At 55.4% G+C, this 17,597-nt stretch overlaps 1 protein-coding gene across 1 annotated transcript in view; it reads left to right on the top strand.

Moving 5' to 3' along the window:
* The first annotated feature begins 948 nt into the window (after positions 1-948).
* Positions 949-17,597, top strand: part of ift172 (intraflagellar transport 172) — a 51,578-nt gene continuing 34,929 nt past the window's right edge. The window contains exons 1-18 of the mRNA XM_031901933.1: positions 949-1,377; positions 2,072-2,215; positions 2,454-2,566; positions 4,143-4,182; positions 4,379-4,444; positions 4,873-4,952; positions 5,256-5,343; positions 7,694-7,908; positions 8,187-8,310; positions 9,188-9,283; positions 9,888-10,049; positions 10,445-10,498; positions 11,320-11,423; positions 11,663-11,748; positions 11,838-11,950; positions 15,664-15,831; positions 16,192-16,328; positions 17,071-17,178. Coding sequence (XP_031757793.1) covers positions 1,339-1,377; positions 2,072-2,215; positions 2,454-2,566; positions 4,143-4,182; positions 4,379-4,444; positions 4,873-4,952; positions 5,256-5,343; positions 7,694-7,908; positions 8,187-8,310; positions 9,188-9,283; positions 9,888-10,049; positions 10,445-10,498; positions 11,320-11,423; positions 11,663-11,748; positions 11,838-11,950; positions 15,664-15,831; positions 16,192-16,328; positions 17,071-17,178 — 1,937 coding nt within the window. The 5' untranslated portion in view covers positions 949-1,338. The remainder of the gene's footprint in view (positions 1,378-2,071; positions 2,216-2,453; positions 2,567-4,142; positions 4,183-4,378; positions 4,445-4,872; positions 4,953-5,255; positions 5,344-7,693; positions 7,909-8,186; positions 8,311-9,187; positions 9,284-9,887; positions 10,050-10,444; positions 10,499-11,319; positions 11,424-11,662; positions 11,749-11,837; positions 11,951-15,663; positions 15,832-16,191; positions 16,329-17,070; positions 17,179-17,597) is intronic.

Here is a 17,597-nt window from a genome sequence, read left to right as displayed (position 1 = left end):
TCGCGCTGCTCGGCTTGTGCAGTTGCCTCAGCAACCGGTACTGTGGCTACAGAGACTCGCTGGCTCTGAGACTGCTGGCCCTGACTCCCTGAGACTGCTGGCCCTGACTCCCTGAGACTGCTGGCTCTGACTCCCTGAGACTGCTGGCCCTGACTCCCTGAGACTGCTGGCTCTGAGACTGCTGGCCCTGACTCCCTGAGACTGCTGGCTCTGACTCCCTGAGACTGCTGGCCCTGACTCCCTGAGACTGCTGGCTCTGACTCCCTGAGACTGCTGGCCCTGACTCCCTGAGACTGCTGGCTCTGACTCCCTGAGACTGCTGGCCCTGACTCCCTGAGACTGCTGGCCCTGACTCCCTGAGACTGCTGGCCCTGACTCCCTGAGACTGCTGGCCCTGACTCCCTGAGACTGCTGGGTCTGACTCCCTGAGACTGCTGGCTCTGACTCCCTGAGACTGCTGGCTCTGACTCCCTGAGACTGCTGGCTCTGACTCCCTGAGACTGCTGGCCCTGACTCCCTGAGACTGCTGGCTCTGACTCCCTGAGACTGCTGGCTCTGACTCCCTGAGACTCGCTGGCCCTGACTCCCTGAGACTGCTGGCCCTGACTCCCTGAGACTGCTGGCCCTGACTCCCTGAGACTGCTGGCTCTGACTCCCTGAGACTGCTGGCCCTGACTCCCTGAGACTGCTGGCCCTGACTCCCTGAGACTGCTGGCCCTGACTCCCTGAGACTGCTGGCTCTGACTCCCTGAGACTGCTGGCCCTGACTCCCTGAGACTGCTGGCCCTGACTCCCTGAGACTGCTGGGTCTGACTCCCTGAGACTGCTGGCCCTGACTCCCTGAGACTGCTGGCCCTGACTCCCTGAGACTGCTGGCTCTGACTCCCTGAGACTGCTGGCTCTGACTCCCTGAGACTGCTGACTCCCTGAGACTGCTGGCTCTGACTCCCTGAGACTGCTGGCTCTGACTCCCTGAGACTGCTGGCTCTGACTCCCTGAGACTGCTGGCTCTGACTCCCTGAGACTGCTGACTCCCTGAGACTGCTGGCTCTGACTCCCTGAGACTGCTGGCTCTGACTCCCTGAGACTGCTGGCTCTGACTCCCTGAGACTGCTGGCTCTGACTCCCTGAGACTTGCGAGACGCCTGGGATACAGAGACATACAGCTGGGAACTGTGAGACCGCTACGGGAGTACCAAGCGGCTGCCGGGGTAGTAAGAGACAGCTGGAGGCTATTGGGCTAAATGGGACTGCCCTGAGACGGCTGCTACAGTGAGAGATTCGGGGCTCGGAGAGACGGGCCGGTACCGACTGCTGCTTGTCCGGTGAAGCCTCAGCATGCAGCTAAAGTATCTGAAGAGCCTTCTGGCCCCGCAGGTACCGGGGTTATATGAGGCAATATCACCATACATAGGAACTATCTGCCCCCCCCCCCCCCCCGGCACACACAGTATTTGGCACCCATGCCCCCCCCCCCGACACACACAGTATTTGGCACCCATGCCCCCCCCGGCACACACAGTATTTGGCACCCATGCCCCCCCAGCACACACAGTATTTGGCACCCATGCCCCCCCGGCACACACAGTATTTGGCACCCATGCCCCCCCGGCACGCACAGTATTTGGCACCCATGCCCCCCGGCACGCACAGTATTTGGCACCCATGCCCCCCCCCCCCCCTGGCGCACACAGTATTTGGCACCCATGCCCCCCCGGCACGCACAGTATTTGGCACCCATGCCCCCCCCCGGCACACACAGTATTTGGCACCCATGCCCCCCCCCGGCACACACAGTATTTGGCCATGACTAACGGGTGCTGGGTCCCTGACTGAGTGAGCCATGACTAACGGGTGCTGGGTCCCTGGCTGAGTGAGCCATGACTAACGGGTGCTGGGTCCCTGGCTGAGTGAGCCATGACTAACGGGTGCTGGGTCCCTGGCTGAATGAGCCATGACTAACGGGTGCTGGGTCCCTGGCTGAATGAGCCATGACTAACGGGTGCTGGGTCCCTGGCTGAGTGAGCCATGACTAACGGGTGCTGTGTTTGTGCTCCGCCCCTTTCTGTAGGATGGCGCTGCCAGGGTGACGTGCATGGCGTGGGCACCGAATAACATGAAATTTGCCGTCTGTACAGTCGACTGCGTCGTCATTTTGTACGATGAACAGGGCGAGAGGCGGGACAAGTTCTCCACCAAACCGGTCGATGCCAAGGTATGAGAGTGGGGGCACAGTAAGGGGGCGGCATCACAGGGGAGGAGCCAGTACTGAGGGAGGTGGTACCGGGCCGGCATTGCAAAACTGATACACAAGGAACCAACGGGGAGCTGTTAGGAAGCTGTTTCCCTTGGCGGGTCCCCAAAGTGTGCAGTGGCCCCCCATCCCCATCATGGGTCTCAGTACTTACGGGGGAGCTGTTGTGGCTGCAGCCTTATTGCCTTTACATTTACAGTATGGGAAGAAGAGTTACGTGGTGAAAGGAATGGCCTTCTCCCCGGACTCCACCAAGATTGCCATTGGCCAGACCGACAGCATTATATTTGTCTACAAGATTGGGGAGAACTGGTAAGTGCCCCCCCCCCCCCCCCCCCCCCGCTGTTAGTTGGTTTCTCCTTCTCTCCGAGAATTGATTTCTGCTTTTCCACCAAACACCCCCTTTCCCCTTCCACATTCTGGGGCGCTTCTTTATTTGGGGTCCAGCATTTCCAGGCTTTTCAAGAGGTTCTAATTCTGCAGGATCCGCTCTACCATCAGAGGTTCCTCATTCCAATCCCAGCGCGTGGTGTTTCCTCCAGCCCCACTGTGGGGCGCTGTCCCTCCCAGCCTGTACCCCATTCCCATTGCTTCCCGGCCCCACTGTGGGGCGCTGTCCCTCCCAGCCTGTACCCCATTCCCATTGCTTCCCGGCCCCACTGTGGGGCGCTGTCCCTCCCAGCCTGTACCCCATTCCCATTGCTTCCCGGGCCCCACTGTGGGGCGCTGTCCCTCCCAGCCTGTACCCCATTCCCATTGCTTCCCGGCCCCACTGTGGGGCGCTGTCCCTCCCAGCCTGTACCCCATTCCCATTGCTTCCCGGCCCCACTGTGGGGCGCTGTCCCTCCCAGCCTGTACCCCATTCCCATTGCTTCCCGGCCCCACTGTGGGGCGCTGTCCCTCCCAGCCTGTACCCCATTCCCATTGCTTCCCGGCCCCACTGTGGGGCGCTGCCCCTCCCAGCCTGTACCCCATTCCCATTGCTTTCCGGCCCCACTGTGGGGCGCTGTCCCTCCCAGCCTGTACCCCATTCCCATTGCTTCCCGGCCCCACTGTGGGGCGCTGTCCCTCCCAGTCTGTACCCCATTCCCATTGCTTTCCGGCCCCACTGTGGGGCGCTGTCCCTCCCAGTCTGTACCCCATTCCCATTGCTTCCCGGCACCACTGTGGGGCGCTGCCCCTCCCAGTCTGTACCCCATTCCCATTGCTTTCCGGCCCCACTGTGGGGCGCTGCCCCTCCCAGTCTGTACCCCATTCCCATTGCTTTCCGGCCCCACTGTGGGGCGCTGTCCCTCCCAGCCTGTACCCCATTCCCATTGCTTCCCGGCCCCACTGTGGGGCGCTGTCCCTCCCAGTCTGTACCCCATTCCCATTGCTTTCCGGCCCCACTGTGGGGCGCTGTCCCTCCCAGTCTGTACCCCATTCCCATTGCTTCCCGGCACCACTGTGGGGCGCTGCCCCTCCCAGTCTGTACCCCATTCCCATTGCTTTCCGGCCCCACTGTGGGGCGCTGCCCCTCCCAGTCTGTACCCCATTCCCATTGCTTCCCGGCACCACTGTGGGGCACTGTGCCTCCCAGCCTGTACCCCATTGCCATTGCTTTCCGGCCCCACTGTGGGGCGCTGTCCCTCCCAGTCTGTACCCCATTCCCATTGCTTTCCGGCCCCACTGTGGGGCGCTGTCCCTCCCAGCCTGTACCCCATTCCCATTGCTTCCCGGCCCCACTGTGGGGCGCTTCCCCTCCCAGTCTATACCCCATTCCCATTGCTTCCCGGCACCACTGTGGGGCGCTGTCCCTCCCAGTCTGTACCCCATTGCCATTACTTTCCCCCCCATGCTGCTTATTGGTCACATCACCAGGAACAGTAACATTTTTGCTCTTTTTCAGGGGAGACAAGAAAGTTATTTGCAACAAATTCATCCAGACGGTAAGACTTTCCCTTTAATGGGGGGGTGAATACATGATAGACTGGCTGAGTACATTGCAAGAGTAGACTCAGGCCATTTTAAAGGGGAAGTTAAGCATGCAGGGAGACTGTATCCAGGTGGCTGAACGACAGACAGGCCCTAAGTAGCAGAGCAAGTTGGACCCGACCTGTAATGATTCTTGGTTCTGTTTTGCAGAGTGCGGTGACCTGCCTCCTGTGGCCGGCGGAACATGCCATTGTCTTTGGCCTGGCCGAGGGGAAGGTACGGCGCATTCCTCACTTGGGAAGGAGAGTGTGTGTGTGTGTGTGTGTGTGTGTGTAATATATATATATATATATATATATATATATATATATATATATATCAAACTCAACAGTAGAAAGCACTCACAGCTACAGCATCAATCAGGTCAGTGATTTATTTCAGCATACCATCTACGCGTTTCGATCACCACAGGATTGTCATCCTGATGACGATCCTGTGGTGATCGAAACGCGTAGATGGTATGCTGAAATAAATCACTGACCTGATTGATGCTGTAGCTGTGAGTGCTTTCTACTGTTGAGTTTGATGTATTAGTTTTGTCAGCACCCAGCCTGTGCCCGATACTGGTGAGTGCCGATTCTTTGCAAGACTATATATATATATATATATATATGTGTTTATTCTTATTGGCCCTTCTCTCACAGGTCCGTCTGGCCAATACCAGAACTAACAAATCCTCCACTATCTATGGGACTGACTCCTGTGTGATCTCCCTAACAACCAAGTAAGTGTCTGGATTGTGTTTAAAGGGGAACTGAACCCATCTTCTGTTTAGTTACTCAGCAGTGGCAGAAGGTCGCGGTAATAAGGGAGGGGGTTGGCACAGTATGGGCGGTGCCAGTAATGCACAATGGGTCCCACACACACACACACACACACTGAGGCTTTAGGCTGAGGAAGGAGGGACTCAAGGCCACAATGTGCCACTGGGAAGGGACGGAGGCAGCCGATGTGCCGGGAACCTTTAGTCCCTGATCCCTATGTGCTAACGACACTCACTCCCTACGTTCCGCTCCTCTCTCCCCAGCATCTCGGGCCAAGGAATCCTCTCGGGCCATGCAGATGGCACCATTGTCAGATATTTCCTAGACGATGAAGGTTCTGGTGAATCCCAGGTATGTTCCCCTCTATATTAAGGCCCAGGCCCAGATATGCACAGGATTCATATAAATATACTTTCTGCCCAAACTCCATGCAGCCCTAGTGCAGAGTCTCTATAGGCACAATGAGACCGGCTCAGTGCTGCTCCACTTATCTGCCTGTGTGATAGCAAAGGGTTCCTGTTGGACCAGGGAGACTGACAAATAGGTGCAGGTTTAGGCCTGGGTGAATAAAGGAGAGGGGAAGGTGTTAGGCCTGGGTGGATAAAGGGGAGGGGAAGGTGTTAGGCCTGGGTAAATAAAGGGGAGGGGAAGGTGTTAGGCCTGGGTGGATAAAGGGGAGGGGAAGGTGTTAGGCCTGGGTGGATAAAGGGGAGGGGGAGGTGTTAGGCCTGGGTGGATAAAGGGGAGGGGAAGGTGTTAGGCCTGGGTGGATAAAGGGGAAGGGAAGGTGTTAGGCCTGGGTGGATAAAGGGGAGGGGAAGGTGTTAGGCCTGGGTGGATAAAGGGGAAGGGAAGGTGTTAGGCCTGGGTAAATAAAGGGAAGATGAAGGGTGTTAGGCCTGGGTAGATAAAGGGGAGGGGAAGGTGTTAGGCCTGGGTGGATAAAGGGGAGGGGAAGGTGTTAGGCCTGGGTGGATAAAGGGGAGGGGAAGGTGTTAGGCCTGGGTAAATAAAGGGAAGATGAAGGTGTTAGGCCTGGGTAGATAAAGGGGAGGGGAAGGTGTTAGGCCTGGGTAGATAAAGGGAAGATGAAGGTGTTAGGCCTGGGTAGATAAAGGGGAGGGGAAGGTGTTAGGCCTGGGTGGATAAAGGGGAGGGGAAGGTGTTAGGCCTGGGTAAATAAAGGGAAGATGAAGGTGTTAGGCCTGGGTAGATAAAGGGGAGGGGAAGGTGTTAGGCCTGGGTAGATAAAGGGAAGATGAAGGTGTTAGGCCTGGGTGGATAAAGGGGAGGGGAAGGTGTTAGGCCTGGGTGGATAAAGGGGAGGGGAAGGTGTTAGGCCTGGGTGGATAAAGGGGAGGGGAAGGTGTTAGGCCTGGGTAGATAAAGGGGAGGGGAAGGTGTTAGGCCTGGGTGGATAAAGGGGAGGGGAAGGTGTTAGGCCTGGGTGGATAAAGGGGAGGGGAAGGTGTTAGGCCTGGGTAGATAAAGGGGAAGGGAAGGTGTTAGGTCTGGGTAGATAAAGGGGAGGGGAAGGTGTTAGGCCTGGGTAGATAAAGGGAAGATGAAGGTGTTAGGCTTGGGTAGATAAAGGGGAGGGGAAGGTGTTAGGCCTGGGTGGATAAAGGGAAGATGAAGGTGTTAGGCTTGGGTAGATAAAGGGGAGGGGAAGGTGTTAGGCCTGGGTGGATAAAGGGGAGGGGAAGGTGTTAGGCCTGGGTAGATAAAGGGGAGGGGAAGGTGTTAGGCCTGGGTGGATAAAGGGAAGATGAAGGTGTTAGGCTTGGGTAGATAAAGGGGAGGGGAAGGTGTTAGGCCTGGGTGGATAAAGGGGAGGGGAAGGTGTTAGGCCTGGGTAGATAAAGGGGAGGGGAAGGTGTTAGGCCTGGGTAGATAAAGGGAAGATGAAGGTGTTAGGCTTGGGTAGATAAAGGGGAGGGGAAGGTGTTAGGCCTGGGTGGATAAAGGGGAGGGGAAGGTGTTAGGCCTGGGTAGATAAAGGGGAGGGGGAAGGTGTTAGGCCTGGGTGGATAAAGGGGAGGGGAAGGTGTTAGGCCTGGGTGGATAAAGGGGAGGGGAAGGTGTTAGGCCTGGGTGGATAAAGGGGAGGGGAAGGTGTTAGGCCTGGGTGGATAAAGGGGAGGGGAAGGTGTTAGGCCTGGGTGGATAAAGGGGAGGGGAAGGTGTTAGGCTTGGGTGGATAAAGGGGAGGGGAAGGTGTTAGGCCTGGGTAGATAAAGGGGAAGGGAAGGTGTTAGGCTTGGGTGGATAAAGGGGAAGGGAAGGTGTTAGGCCTGGGTGGATAAAGGGGAGGGGAAGGTGTTAGGCCTGGGTGGATAAAGGGGAGGGGAAGGTGTTAGGCCTGGGTGGATAAAGGGGAGGGGAAGGTGTTAGGCCTGGGTGGATAAAGGGGAGGGGAAGGTGTTAGGCCTGGGTGGATAAAGGAAAGATGGAGGCGCTGCACTTGGGAGGACAAATGAACATTGGGTTTGGGGTTTAGAGAACTGGGGCAGAACTGTGCATTTAGTTGCAGCAGATAATGGCGCGGCCTTGCCCAGGGTCCTGCCCTCGTTATACTGAACGTTAATTAACCAGTGAGAAATTGTGCTTTTATACAATAATGCAAAGTGCCGTAATTTACCTGATTGGCCCTGTGTTTGCTTTCTGTGTGATCCATTTTGCCCCTTTTGCCCCACTGCAGGGGAAACTGGTGACCCATCCCTGCCCACCATATGCCTTAGCGTGGGCAGCAAACAGCATTGTAGCCGGGGGCTGCGATATGAAGTTGGTGGCCTACGGCAGAGAGGGCCAAGTCATCCAACAGTTTGATTACAGTCGGGATCCCACGGAGAAAGAGTTCACGGTGGCGGCTAGTAGCCCCAGTGGCCAGTCTGTTGTTGTCGGCAGCTATGACAGGTAGGGAGTGGCTTCTGTTCTCCCCTGGGTGGGGCACGTGGGTGGCAGAGAGGGCTCTCCACTTGGCATTATCCCGGGGCGCTTCCTGCACCGTTATGGGGCCCATTGCTCAGGGCCAGTAATAGGGTGACTGCCCCTTTAAATTGCTTAGTACGTATGTGGCTGGTACTGTAGGGGCCACACTGGCTGATTTGGGTTCCCCACACTGACCCATAAGGGGCACAAGGGCCACAGCGCACGATCGTTATATTCCCAATATTCCCTTATTTCTTACTGAGGCTGCGGGTGCTGAACTGGAGCTCCAGGAGAGGATTGTGGGAGGAAGGCAAAGCCAAAGATATTCCCAACCTGTACACAATAACGGCAAAAGCCTGGAAACGGGACGGCTCCAAGCTCTGCGTGGTGAGTGTGGGGTAACGCTTGGGATTTGGGGTACGGGGGGGGGGGTTACAGCAGGTTTAACCAGAATGTGTAGGGTCTGGGCCCCTGTAGGGCGGGGGAATGGAAACGGGACGGCTCCAAGCTCTGCGTGGTGAGTGTGGGGTAACGCTTGGGATTTGGGGTACGGGGGGGGGGTTACAGCAGGTTTAACCAGAATGTGTAGGGTCTGGGCCCCTGTAGGGCGGGGGAATGGAAACGGGACGGCTCCAAGCTCTGCGTGGTGAGTGTGGGGTAACGCTTGGGATTTGGGGTACACAGGGGGGGGGGGTTACAGCAGGTTTAACCAGAATGTGTAGGGTCTGGGCCCCTGTAGGGCGGGGGAATGGAAACGGGACGGCTCCAAGCTCTGCGTGGTGAGTGTGGGGTAACGCTTGGGATTTGGGGTACGGGGGGGGTGGTTACAGCAGGTTTAACCAGAATGTGTAGGGTCTGGGCCCCTGTAGGGCGGGGGATTGGAAACGGGACGGCTCCAAGCTCTGCGTGGTGAGTGTGGGGTAACGCTTGGGATTTGGGGTACACAGGGGGGGGGGGCGTTACAGCAGGTTTAACCAGAATGTGTCTGGGCCCCTGTAGGGCGGGGACTTGTCTGTGGCACTCTGGGCCCTGTAACCTCCCCTGGGCACCCGTGTATTCACTCTCTCTCTGCGTTACTAAGGGCACCCGTGTATTCACTCTCTCTCTGCGTTACTAAGGGCACCCGTGTATTCACTCTCTCTCTGCGTTACTAAGGGCACCTGTGTATTCACTCTCTCTCTGCGTTACTAAGGGCACCCATGTATTCACTCTCTCTGCATTACTAAGGGCACCCGTGTATTCACTCTCTCTCTGCGTTACTAAGGGCACCCTGTGTGGCGGAGTGGAACTGTTCGACTGCTGTTTGCGCCGACTCAATTACAAGAATAAATTTGAGATGACCTACGTGGGACCCAGCCAGGTGAGATGCCAGGGCCCTGGCACAATGTGCCAGTTATACACCTGCCAGGGGGTTGGCACAGGGTGGGTAATCTTCAGCCAATGGGATTGGGGGCATTATGGGTGTATGGGGGGTAGGTGTCTGTTCCTAGGGGCTGGGGGCATTATGGGTGTATGTGGGGGCTGGGTGTCTGTTCCTAGGGGCTGGGGGCATTATGGGTGTATGGGGGCAGGGTGTCTGTTTCTAGGAGCTGAGGGCATTATGGGTGTATGGGGGGTAGGTGTCTGTTCCTAGGGGCAGGGAGCATTATGGGTGTATGGGGGGTAGGTTGTCTGTTACTAGGGGCTGGGGGCATTATGGGTGTATGGGGGGTAGGTGTCTGTTCCTAGGGGCTGGGGGCATTATGGGTGTATGGGGGGTAGGTTGTCTGTTACTAGGGGCTGGGGGCATTATGGGTGTATGGGGGGTAGGTGTCTGTTCCTAGGGGCTGGGGGCATTATGGGTGTATGGGGGGTAGGTGTCTGTTCCTAGGGGCTGGGGGCATTATGGGTGTATGGGGGGTAGGTGTCTGTTCCTAGGGGCTGGGGGCATTATGGATGTACACGTTTCTTTTTTTCTCTTGCAGGTCATTGTTAAAAACCTCTCCACGGGAACAAGAGTTGTATTAAAGTCCCATTATGGCTACGAGGTTGATGAGGTTAAGATTCTGGGCAAAGAGAGATACCTGGTGGCCCACACGTCAGACACATTGCTGCTGGGGGATTTGGCCACCAACAGGCTGAGCGAGGTACAAGGGCTCTGGGTATAATAAAGTTGAGTGGAGGGAAAACATATTCCAAGCCCTGCAATACTGGGGTTTCTTGGGTAAAAATATAATTCTAGGCTGAAGTGCTGCGTAGTGTTTAAAGGTGCTACTGGCCCTTTAAAGGGGAATATACCCTTGTATTCAACATGAACCCAATAAATAGGGGATGATTTGTTTTTACCCCTTCTGCCTCCTATTCTCTCCCCCTTGGAATCCAATGAGTAAATCCTCCTTTACAGATAAGGAGGAGTTCATTAAACCTATTGGGCGGTGCTGGAGGAAGAAGGGAGGGATCAGGAGGGGCTTTTGTTGAACTGTGATTCTCTCAGGACATTATGAGCCCTGATTGGCTTGTTTATCTCGTGTTGCCCTTACAGGTGGCTTGGCAGGGATCTGGTGGGAACGAGAAGTTCTTCTTTGATAATGAGAATGTAAGTGTCTTGGAAAGAATATGCTTGTGTGTGCCCCTATTACCCTGCCAGCTGTGCCACCCCCGCAGAGCCTTGGCTTTCTCATATTCCCCACTCACTTTCTGTGCCCTTATGTGCCCCCTGGTAATGGGTTAAGCTTTCTAGCCCGTTCCCCTCCATCTGTGCCCTCATCTGCCCCCTGGTAATGGGTTGAGCTTTCTAGCCCGTTCCCCTCCATCTGTGCCCTCATCTGCCCCATGGTAATGGGTTGAGCTTTCTAGCCCGTTCCCCTCCATCTGTGCCCTCATCTGCCCCATGGTAATGGGTTGAGCTTTCTAGCCCGTTCCCCTCCATCTGTGCCCTCATCTGCCCCCTGGTAATGAATTGAGCTTTCTAGCCCGTTCCCCTCCATCTGTGCCCTCATCTGCCCCCTGGTAATGGGTTGAGCTTTCTAGCCCGTTCCCCTCCATCTGTGCCCTCATCTGCCCCCTGGTAATGGGTTGAGCTTTCTAGCCCGTTCCCCTCCATCTGTGCCCTCATCTGCCCCCTGGTAATGGATTGAGCTTTCTAGCCAACTCCTCTCCATGTTGGACCTTATCTGCCTTATCTGCCCTTTGGAGGGCCACATCCAGCCTGGAGTCCTCCAGTGGGACAGCCCTGATCTAAACCTAAATGGTCTCTGCGCTTATAGCCAATGTCTCTCCATCTTTGTTCCTACCTGCTCTCCGGGCAATGGATTGTTCTGAACCCAGCTGGTCACTGTGCTGGTCTCGGCCCAATCTGCTCTGCTAAGAACATGGCATTGCCCACCAGTATCATTTTCTCCTCCCCCCTTCCCATAGGTCTGCATGATCTTCAACGCTGGGGAACTGACGCTGGTTGAGTACGGGAGCAATGAGATTCTGGGCACAGTGCGCACTGAGTTTATGAACCCCCATCTCATCAGGTACTGAGCTCTACTGACAGATATATAGAGTATATATATAGAGTATATATAGATATACGTGTGAGGGTGAGTATAGCAGTGGGCAGGGCATTCTGGGAATCCAGTGGAGCCACAATATGTTTTGAGAGCTGCATTGGGATCAGTGCAAGAGGCTAAATGGGACTGTATTTGTCCGCCACTGTTGCCCCTAACAGGGTAATAATGTCCCCCTCTGACAGTCACTTGCCTTTCCCTGACAGTGTGCGCCTGAATGAGAGGAGACAGCGAGGCGCGGAGGAGAATAAGAAGCTGGCCTATCTCATCGACAGGAAGACCATAGCGATAGGTGCTTTGCTTATTATTATATCCCCCTTCCTCTTGCATGGACAGCCCATATCTGTCGGTACTTAGTAGCACTATGTACTTTTCTTACAGTGGATCTTGTGGCGGGTCATAATGTTGGTACCGTTGCCCATGACATCAAGATTGATTGGCTGGAGCTGAATGAGACCGGCCACAAGCTGCTCTTCAGAGACAAACACCTTCAGGTGAGAGGAAAAGTGCATTTCTCTAGCGGCCCTCCTGTCTGTGTTTCTCTAGCGGCCCTCCTGTCTGTGTTTCTCTAGCGGCCCTCCTGTCTGTGTTTCTCTAGCGGCCCTCCTGTCTGTGTTTCTCTAGCGGCCCTCCTGTCTGTGTTTCTCTAGCGGCCCTCCTGTCGGCGTTTCTCTAGCGGCCCTCCTGTCTGTGTTTCTCTAGCGGCCCTCCTGTCGGTGTTTCTCTAGTGGCCCTCCTGTCGGTGTTTCTCTAGCGGCCCTCCTGTCTGTGTTTCTCTAGCGGCCCTCCTGTCGGTCTTTCTCTAGCGGCCCTCCTGTCAGTGTTTCTCTAGCGGCCCTCCTGTCAGTGTTTCTCTAGCGGCCCTCCTGTCAGTGTTTCTCTAGCGGCCCTCCTGTCGGTGTTTCTCTAGCGGCCCTCCTGTCGGTGTTTCTCTAGCGGCCCTCCTGTCGGTGTTTCTCTAGCGGCCCTCCTGTCAGTGTTTCTCTAGCGGCCCTCCTGTCAGTGTTTCTCTAGCGGCCCTCCTGTCAGTGTTTCTCTAGCGGCCCTCCTGTCGGTGTTTCTCTAGCGGCCCTCCTGTCGGTGTTTCTCTAGCGGCCCTCCTGTCTGTGTTTCTCTAGCGGCCCTCCTGTCAGTGTTTCTCTAGCGGCCCTCCTGTCTGTGTTTCTCTAGCGGCCCTCCTGTCTGTGTTTCTCTAGCGGCCCTCCTGTCTGTGTTTCTCTAGCGGCCCTCCTGTCGGCGTTTCTCTAGCGGCCCTCCTGTCAGTGTTTCTCTAGCGGCCCTCCTGTCAGTGTTTCTCTAGCGGCCCTCCTGTCTGTGTTTCTCTAGCGGCCCTCCTGTCTGTGTTTCTCTAGCGGCCCTCCTGTCGGCGTTTCTCTAGCGGCCCTCCTGTCGGCGTTTCTCTAGCGGCCCTCCTGTCGGTGTTTCTCTAGCGGCCCTCCTGTCGGTGTTTCTCTAGCGGCCCTCCTGTCGGTGTTTCTCTAGCGGCCCTCCTGTCGGTGTTTCTCTAGCGGCCCTCCTGTCGGTGTTTCTCTAGCGGCCCTCCTGTCGGTGTTTCTCTAGCGGCCCTCCTGTCGGTGTTTCTCTAGCGGCCCTCCTGTCGGCGTTTCTCTAGCGGCCCTCCTGTTGGTGTTTCTCTAGCGGCCCTCCTGTCGGCGTTTCTCTAGCGGCCCTCCTGTCTGTGTTTCTCTAGCGGCCCTCCTGTCTGTGTTCCTCTAGCGGCCCTCCTGTCTGTGTTTCTCTAGCGGCCCTCCTGTCGGTGTTTCTCTAGCGGCCCTCCTGTCGGTGTTTCTCTAGCGGCCCTCCTGTCGGTGTTTCTCTAGCGGCCCTCCTGTCGGTGTTTCTCTAGCGGCCCTCCTGTCAGTGTTTCTCTAGCGGCCCTCCTGTCAGTGTTTCTCTAGCGGCCCTCCTGTCAGCACAGACGTTTTGTCTTCATTCACCCCTGGAGGCAGGGCAGAGAATTGAACTTGGTCACTCCTGGCCCCTCCCACTGTATATATAGCTCCACCCTCTCTCCTCAGTTCTTTGTCCTGCCTCAGATTTGCCCCGCACTCGCGCAAATATCTCAGATTTGCAATCAGCAACTCACAATCAATTTTTGGTGCTACACTTTGGGCTCTGCACTGCGCCACGCAAAGTACTGGCACCGATAGTGGCACGCCTGAGATCCTTAGGGGGACATGTCATGCCGTACCTGGATAAAGGCCCCAACGACACGGACTTGTGCCTCCAAGTACTGACACAACATGGCTGGTTGTTCCCTCACACTGAGCCAGGCGATTCTATTCCTTACCTCAGGACAAGGTTGACCCATTAGTTTCGACAACCCATTTGGGCCAAGGAAAGAACCTCAGCAGAGGCCTGCTTGCGCCTCCTGGGACTCCCCGTATCAACCCTGGAGGCCATAGCCTTTGCCAGATTTCACCTCAGACCCTTACAGCGCAACTTCCTGCAACACTGGAACGGGCACCACCAGGACTGCGACAGATCATCCCTATTTCCAGGCAACCAAGGAGAGTCTCCTTTAGTGGATGAGGATGGACAATCTTGGGCAAGGAAGGAGCTGGGCAGGCAGTACCTGGGAAGTAGTGGCCACGGATGCCAGCCTCAGGGGATGGGGGGCAGTATACCAAAACCTCACACCCCAGGGAGGAGAGCCCCCTGCCCATCAATGTGTTAGAGTTGCGAGCAATCGCACCAGCACTGGGAAGCTGGTCAACCGTCCTACAATCTCGGGCAGGCCGAGTACAGTGCGACAACGTGACAGGGGTGGTGTATGTTAACAAACAAGGGGGCACTCACAGCAAATTGCCCATGCAGGGGGTGTCAGGAATACTCACCTGGGCAGAACACACAGTACCGAGTATCTCAGCAGTAAACATACCAGGGGTACAGAATTGGGAAGGGGACTATCTGAGCAAAACAACCATTGACCAGGGAGAATGGTCCCTCAACAAGGCTGTCTTCCAACAACTGACTCTCAGGTGGGGGGCCCCAGAGGTAGACGTGCAACGGCAACGGGACCTCTTTCTCACTATCCTTTGTCTGTTGTCTCTTGGCCTTCCTTCTATCTGTACTGTCTCCACTGACTGAGCTTACTAACAGAACTGATGGGAGAGGGTGGAGCTATATATACAGTGGGAGGGACCAGGTTCAGTTCTCTGTCCTGCCTCCAGGGGGTAAATGAAAACAAAACCCCTAACGTCTGCACTGACAATTCAGCCTATGAGAAAAAGATTTTCCGGTGAGTCCAAAATCCCCTTTTCACGGTAGCATCACGCTGTCTTGCACTAACACACCAACATTGTACTGTGCTGCACCCTGCCCAGATGCACCACCTCCCCCTCTGCCAGATGCACCACCTCACCCTATAATATATACAGCCTTGCTGCACCCATCTCCCCCTGTGCCAGATGCACCACCTCACCCTATAATATATACAGCCTTGCTGCACCCATCTCCCCCTGTGCCAGATGCACCACCTCACCCTATAATATATACAGCCTTGCTGCACCCATCTCCCCCTGTGCCAGATGCACCACCTCACCCTATAATATATACAGCCTTGCTGCACCCATCTCCCCCTGTGCCAGATGCACCACCTCACCCTATAATATATACAGCCTTGCTGCACCCATCACCCCCTGTGCCAGATGCACCACCTCACCCTATAATATATACAGCCTTGCTGCACCCATCTCCCCCTGTGCCAGATGCACCACCTCACCCTATAATATATACAGCCTTGCTGCACCCATCTCCCCCTGTGCCAGATGCACCACCTCACCCTATAATATATACAGCCTTGCTGCACCCATCTCCCCCTGTGCCAGATGCACCACCTCACCCTATAATATATACAGCCTTGCTGCACCCATCACCCCCTGTGCCAGATGCACCACCTCACCCTATAATATATACAGCCTTGCTGCACCCATCTCCCCCTGTGCCAGATGCACCACCTCACCCTATAATATATACAGCCTTGCTGCACCCATCACCCCCTGTGCCAGATGCACCACCTCACCCTATAATATATACAGCCTTGCTGCACCCATCTCCCCCTGTGCCAGATGCACCACTTCACCCTATAATATATACAGCCTTGCTGCACCCATCTCCCCCTGTGCCAGATGCACCACCTCACCCTGCACTGCGTGTTGCCCAGATTCACCCAACAATCTAAGCGTTTATTCTTCTCCTTTACCAGTTAAACCTCTACGACATTGAGAGCAGCAAGAAGACGGCCATTCTAGATTACTGCTCCTACGTGCAATGGGTTCCAGGCAGTGACGTGGTGGTGGCCCAGAACAGGAGTAATCTCTGTGTTTGGTACACTATAGACTCCCCAGAGACAGTCACCATGTTCCCCCTAAAGGTAATCTGTGCTACCCCCCCAGTCTGATGCTGCCCGCCCTGCCCCACCCAATCGTATGATTGTACCACTGTATATAGATAGGGATACTGATACAGGGGCTTCCCATAAACACTAACAGTGCGCCTAGCACCTCGCTGGCACCCGTGAATTCTCTGACTGTGGGGGGCTTCTCTAGGTCCCGCCTATTGATACTGAAATACTGGGGACTACAGCTGTCACATGGATCCTTTGCAGCAATGCCATATTCCAATGTAGTACCTTTGTGGCAATGCCATATTCCAGTGTAGTGCCTTTGCAGCAATGCCATATTCCAATCATTGGAACCTTTTATGTTCATGTTGTGTCTGATTGTGGCCCCAGGGGGACATTGTGGATCTGGAGAGGAAGGAAGGAAAGACAGAAGTCATTGTCACTGAAGGGGTTAATACGATCTCTTACACACTGGACGAGGGGATGATAGAGTTTGGGACGGCCATAGATGATGGAGATTATTACAGGTGAGTGACCCAGTCAGTAATCTGTCTGTGCTGTACCGGGGAGGAAGCTGCCATGTCGCTCTATTCTCTGCCTATAGCAACTTCCCTTTGGTGCTTCAGCATTTGCTCTTTGGCCGTTTGCCCCAGATGTGTGAGTGGGGCAGTACTGCTCATGCTGGGGGTCCAGCAGCTCCTGAGCAGGAACAAAGGTGCAGTTAAAGGAGAAGGAAAGGTACAATCTCAGTAGCTTTATCAGAAAGGTCTGTGTAAATACAGCCATAAGCACTCACAGAAATACTGCACTGAGTCCTCTGTCAAAGGAAACACAGGATTTCTTGTCTCCTTTTGTGTCACATGTTCCTCTGTGTCAGACTCCCTGTCTCAGTGAAATCCCTCACTACTCTCTCCCCCTCCCTTTTCTTTTCTCCCCCTCCCCTCTCTGCCGTAATCTGAACTACCAGCAGCCAGAGCTGCAGCAAGTAGCTACTGAGACCAAGCTAAAATGTCAGCTGCTATCTTACTCAAACAGAGGAAACTGCTAGGGCTGTTACTCAGGCAGGTAAAGCTTTCTGCAGAATACATATAGGGCTCTAGGTGGCACTGTTGTGGCTAATCTATTGGCAGTAACTTGCCAAAATGCCTTTCCTTCTTCTTTAAGGGGGAAGTGGGGGGGGGGGGGGGCTGTATGTACTGGGTTTGTATCAGTGCCTGTATAAGCCCAGAGCATTACTAGCCATGTAATGGGCACCATCTTCCCCTGCAGAGCCGCAGCGTTTCTGGAGACCCTGGAGATGTCAAGAGAGACAGAGGCAATGTGGAGGCGCCTGGCCAAGCTGGCACTGGAGGGCAGATACCTCCTTATTGCTGACAGGTGGGGTACTGAGCAGGGATCTCTGTTACAACATTAGGGGGTGCCTGGGGCACTTGCCGTCGTTGTTGGTAGGTTAGGGTATCTGGGGGGCTCGTTGCTGGTAGGTTAGGGTATCTGGGGGGCTCATTGCTGGTAGGTTAGGGTATCTGGGGGGCTCGTTGCTGGTAGGTTAGGGTATCTGGGGGGCTCGTTGCTGGTAGGTTAGGGTATCTGGGGGGCTCGTTGCTGGTAGGTTAGGGTATCTGGGGGGCTCGTTGCTGGTAGGTTAGGGTATCTGGGGGGCTCGTTGCTGGTAGGTTAGGGTATCTGGGGGGCTCGTTGCTGGTAGGTTAGGGTATCTGGGGGGCTCGTTGCTGGTAGGTTAGGGTATCTGGGGGGCTCGTTGCTGGTAGGTTAGGGTATCTGGGGGGCTCGTTGCT

Source organism: Xenopus tropicalis, chromosome 5 (assembly GCF_000004195.4).
Source record: "Xenopus tropicalis strain Nigerian chromosome 5, UCB_Xtro_10.0, whole genome shotgun sequence".
NCBI classification, from domain to species: domain Eukaryota; kingdom Metazoa; phylum Chordata; class Amphibia; order Anura; family Pipidae; genus Xenopus; species Xenopus tropicalis.
The sequence above is the reverse complement of the archived record's forward strand: the minus strand, read 5'-3'. Positions and strand labels throughout refer to the sequence as shown.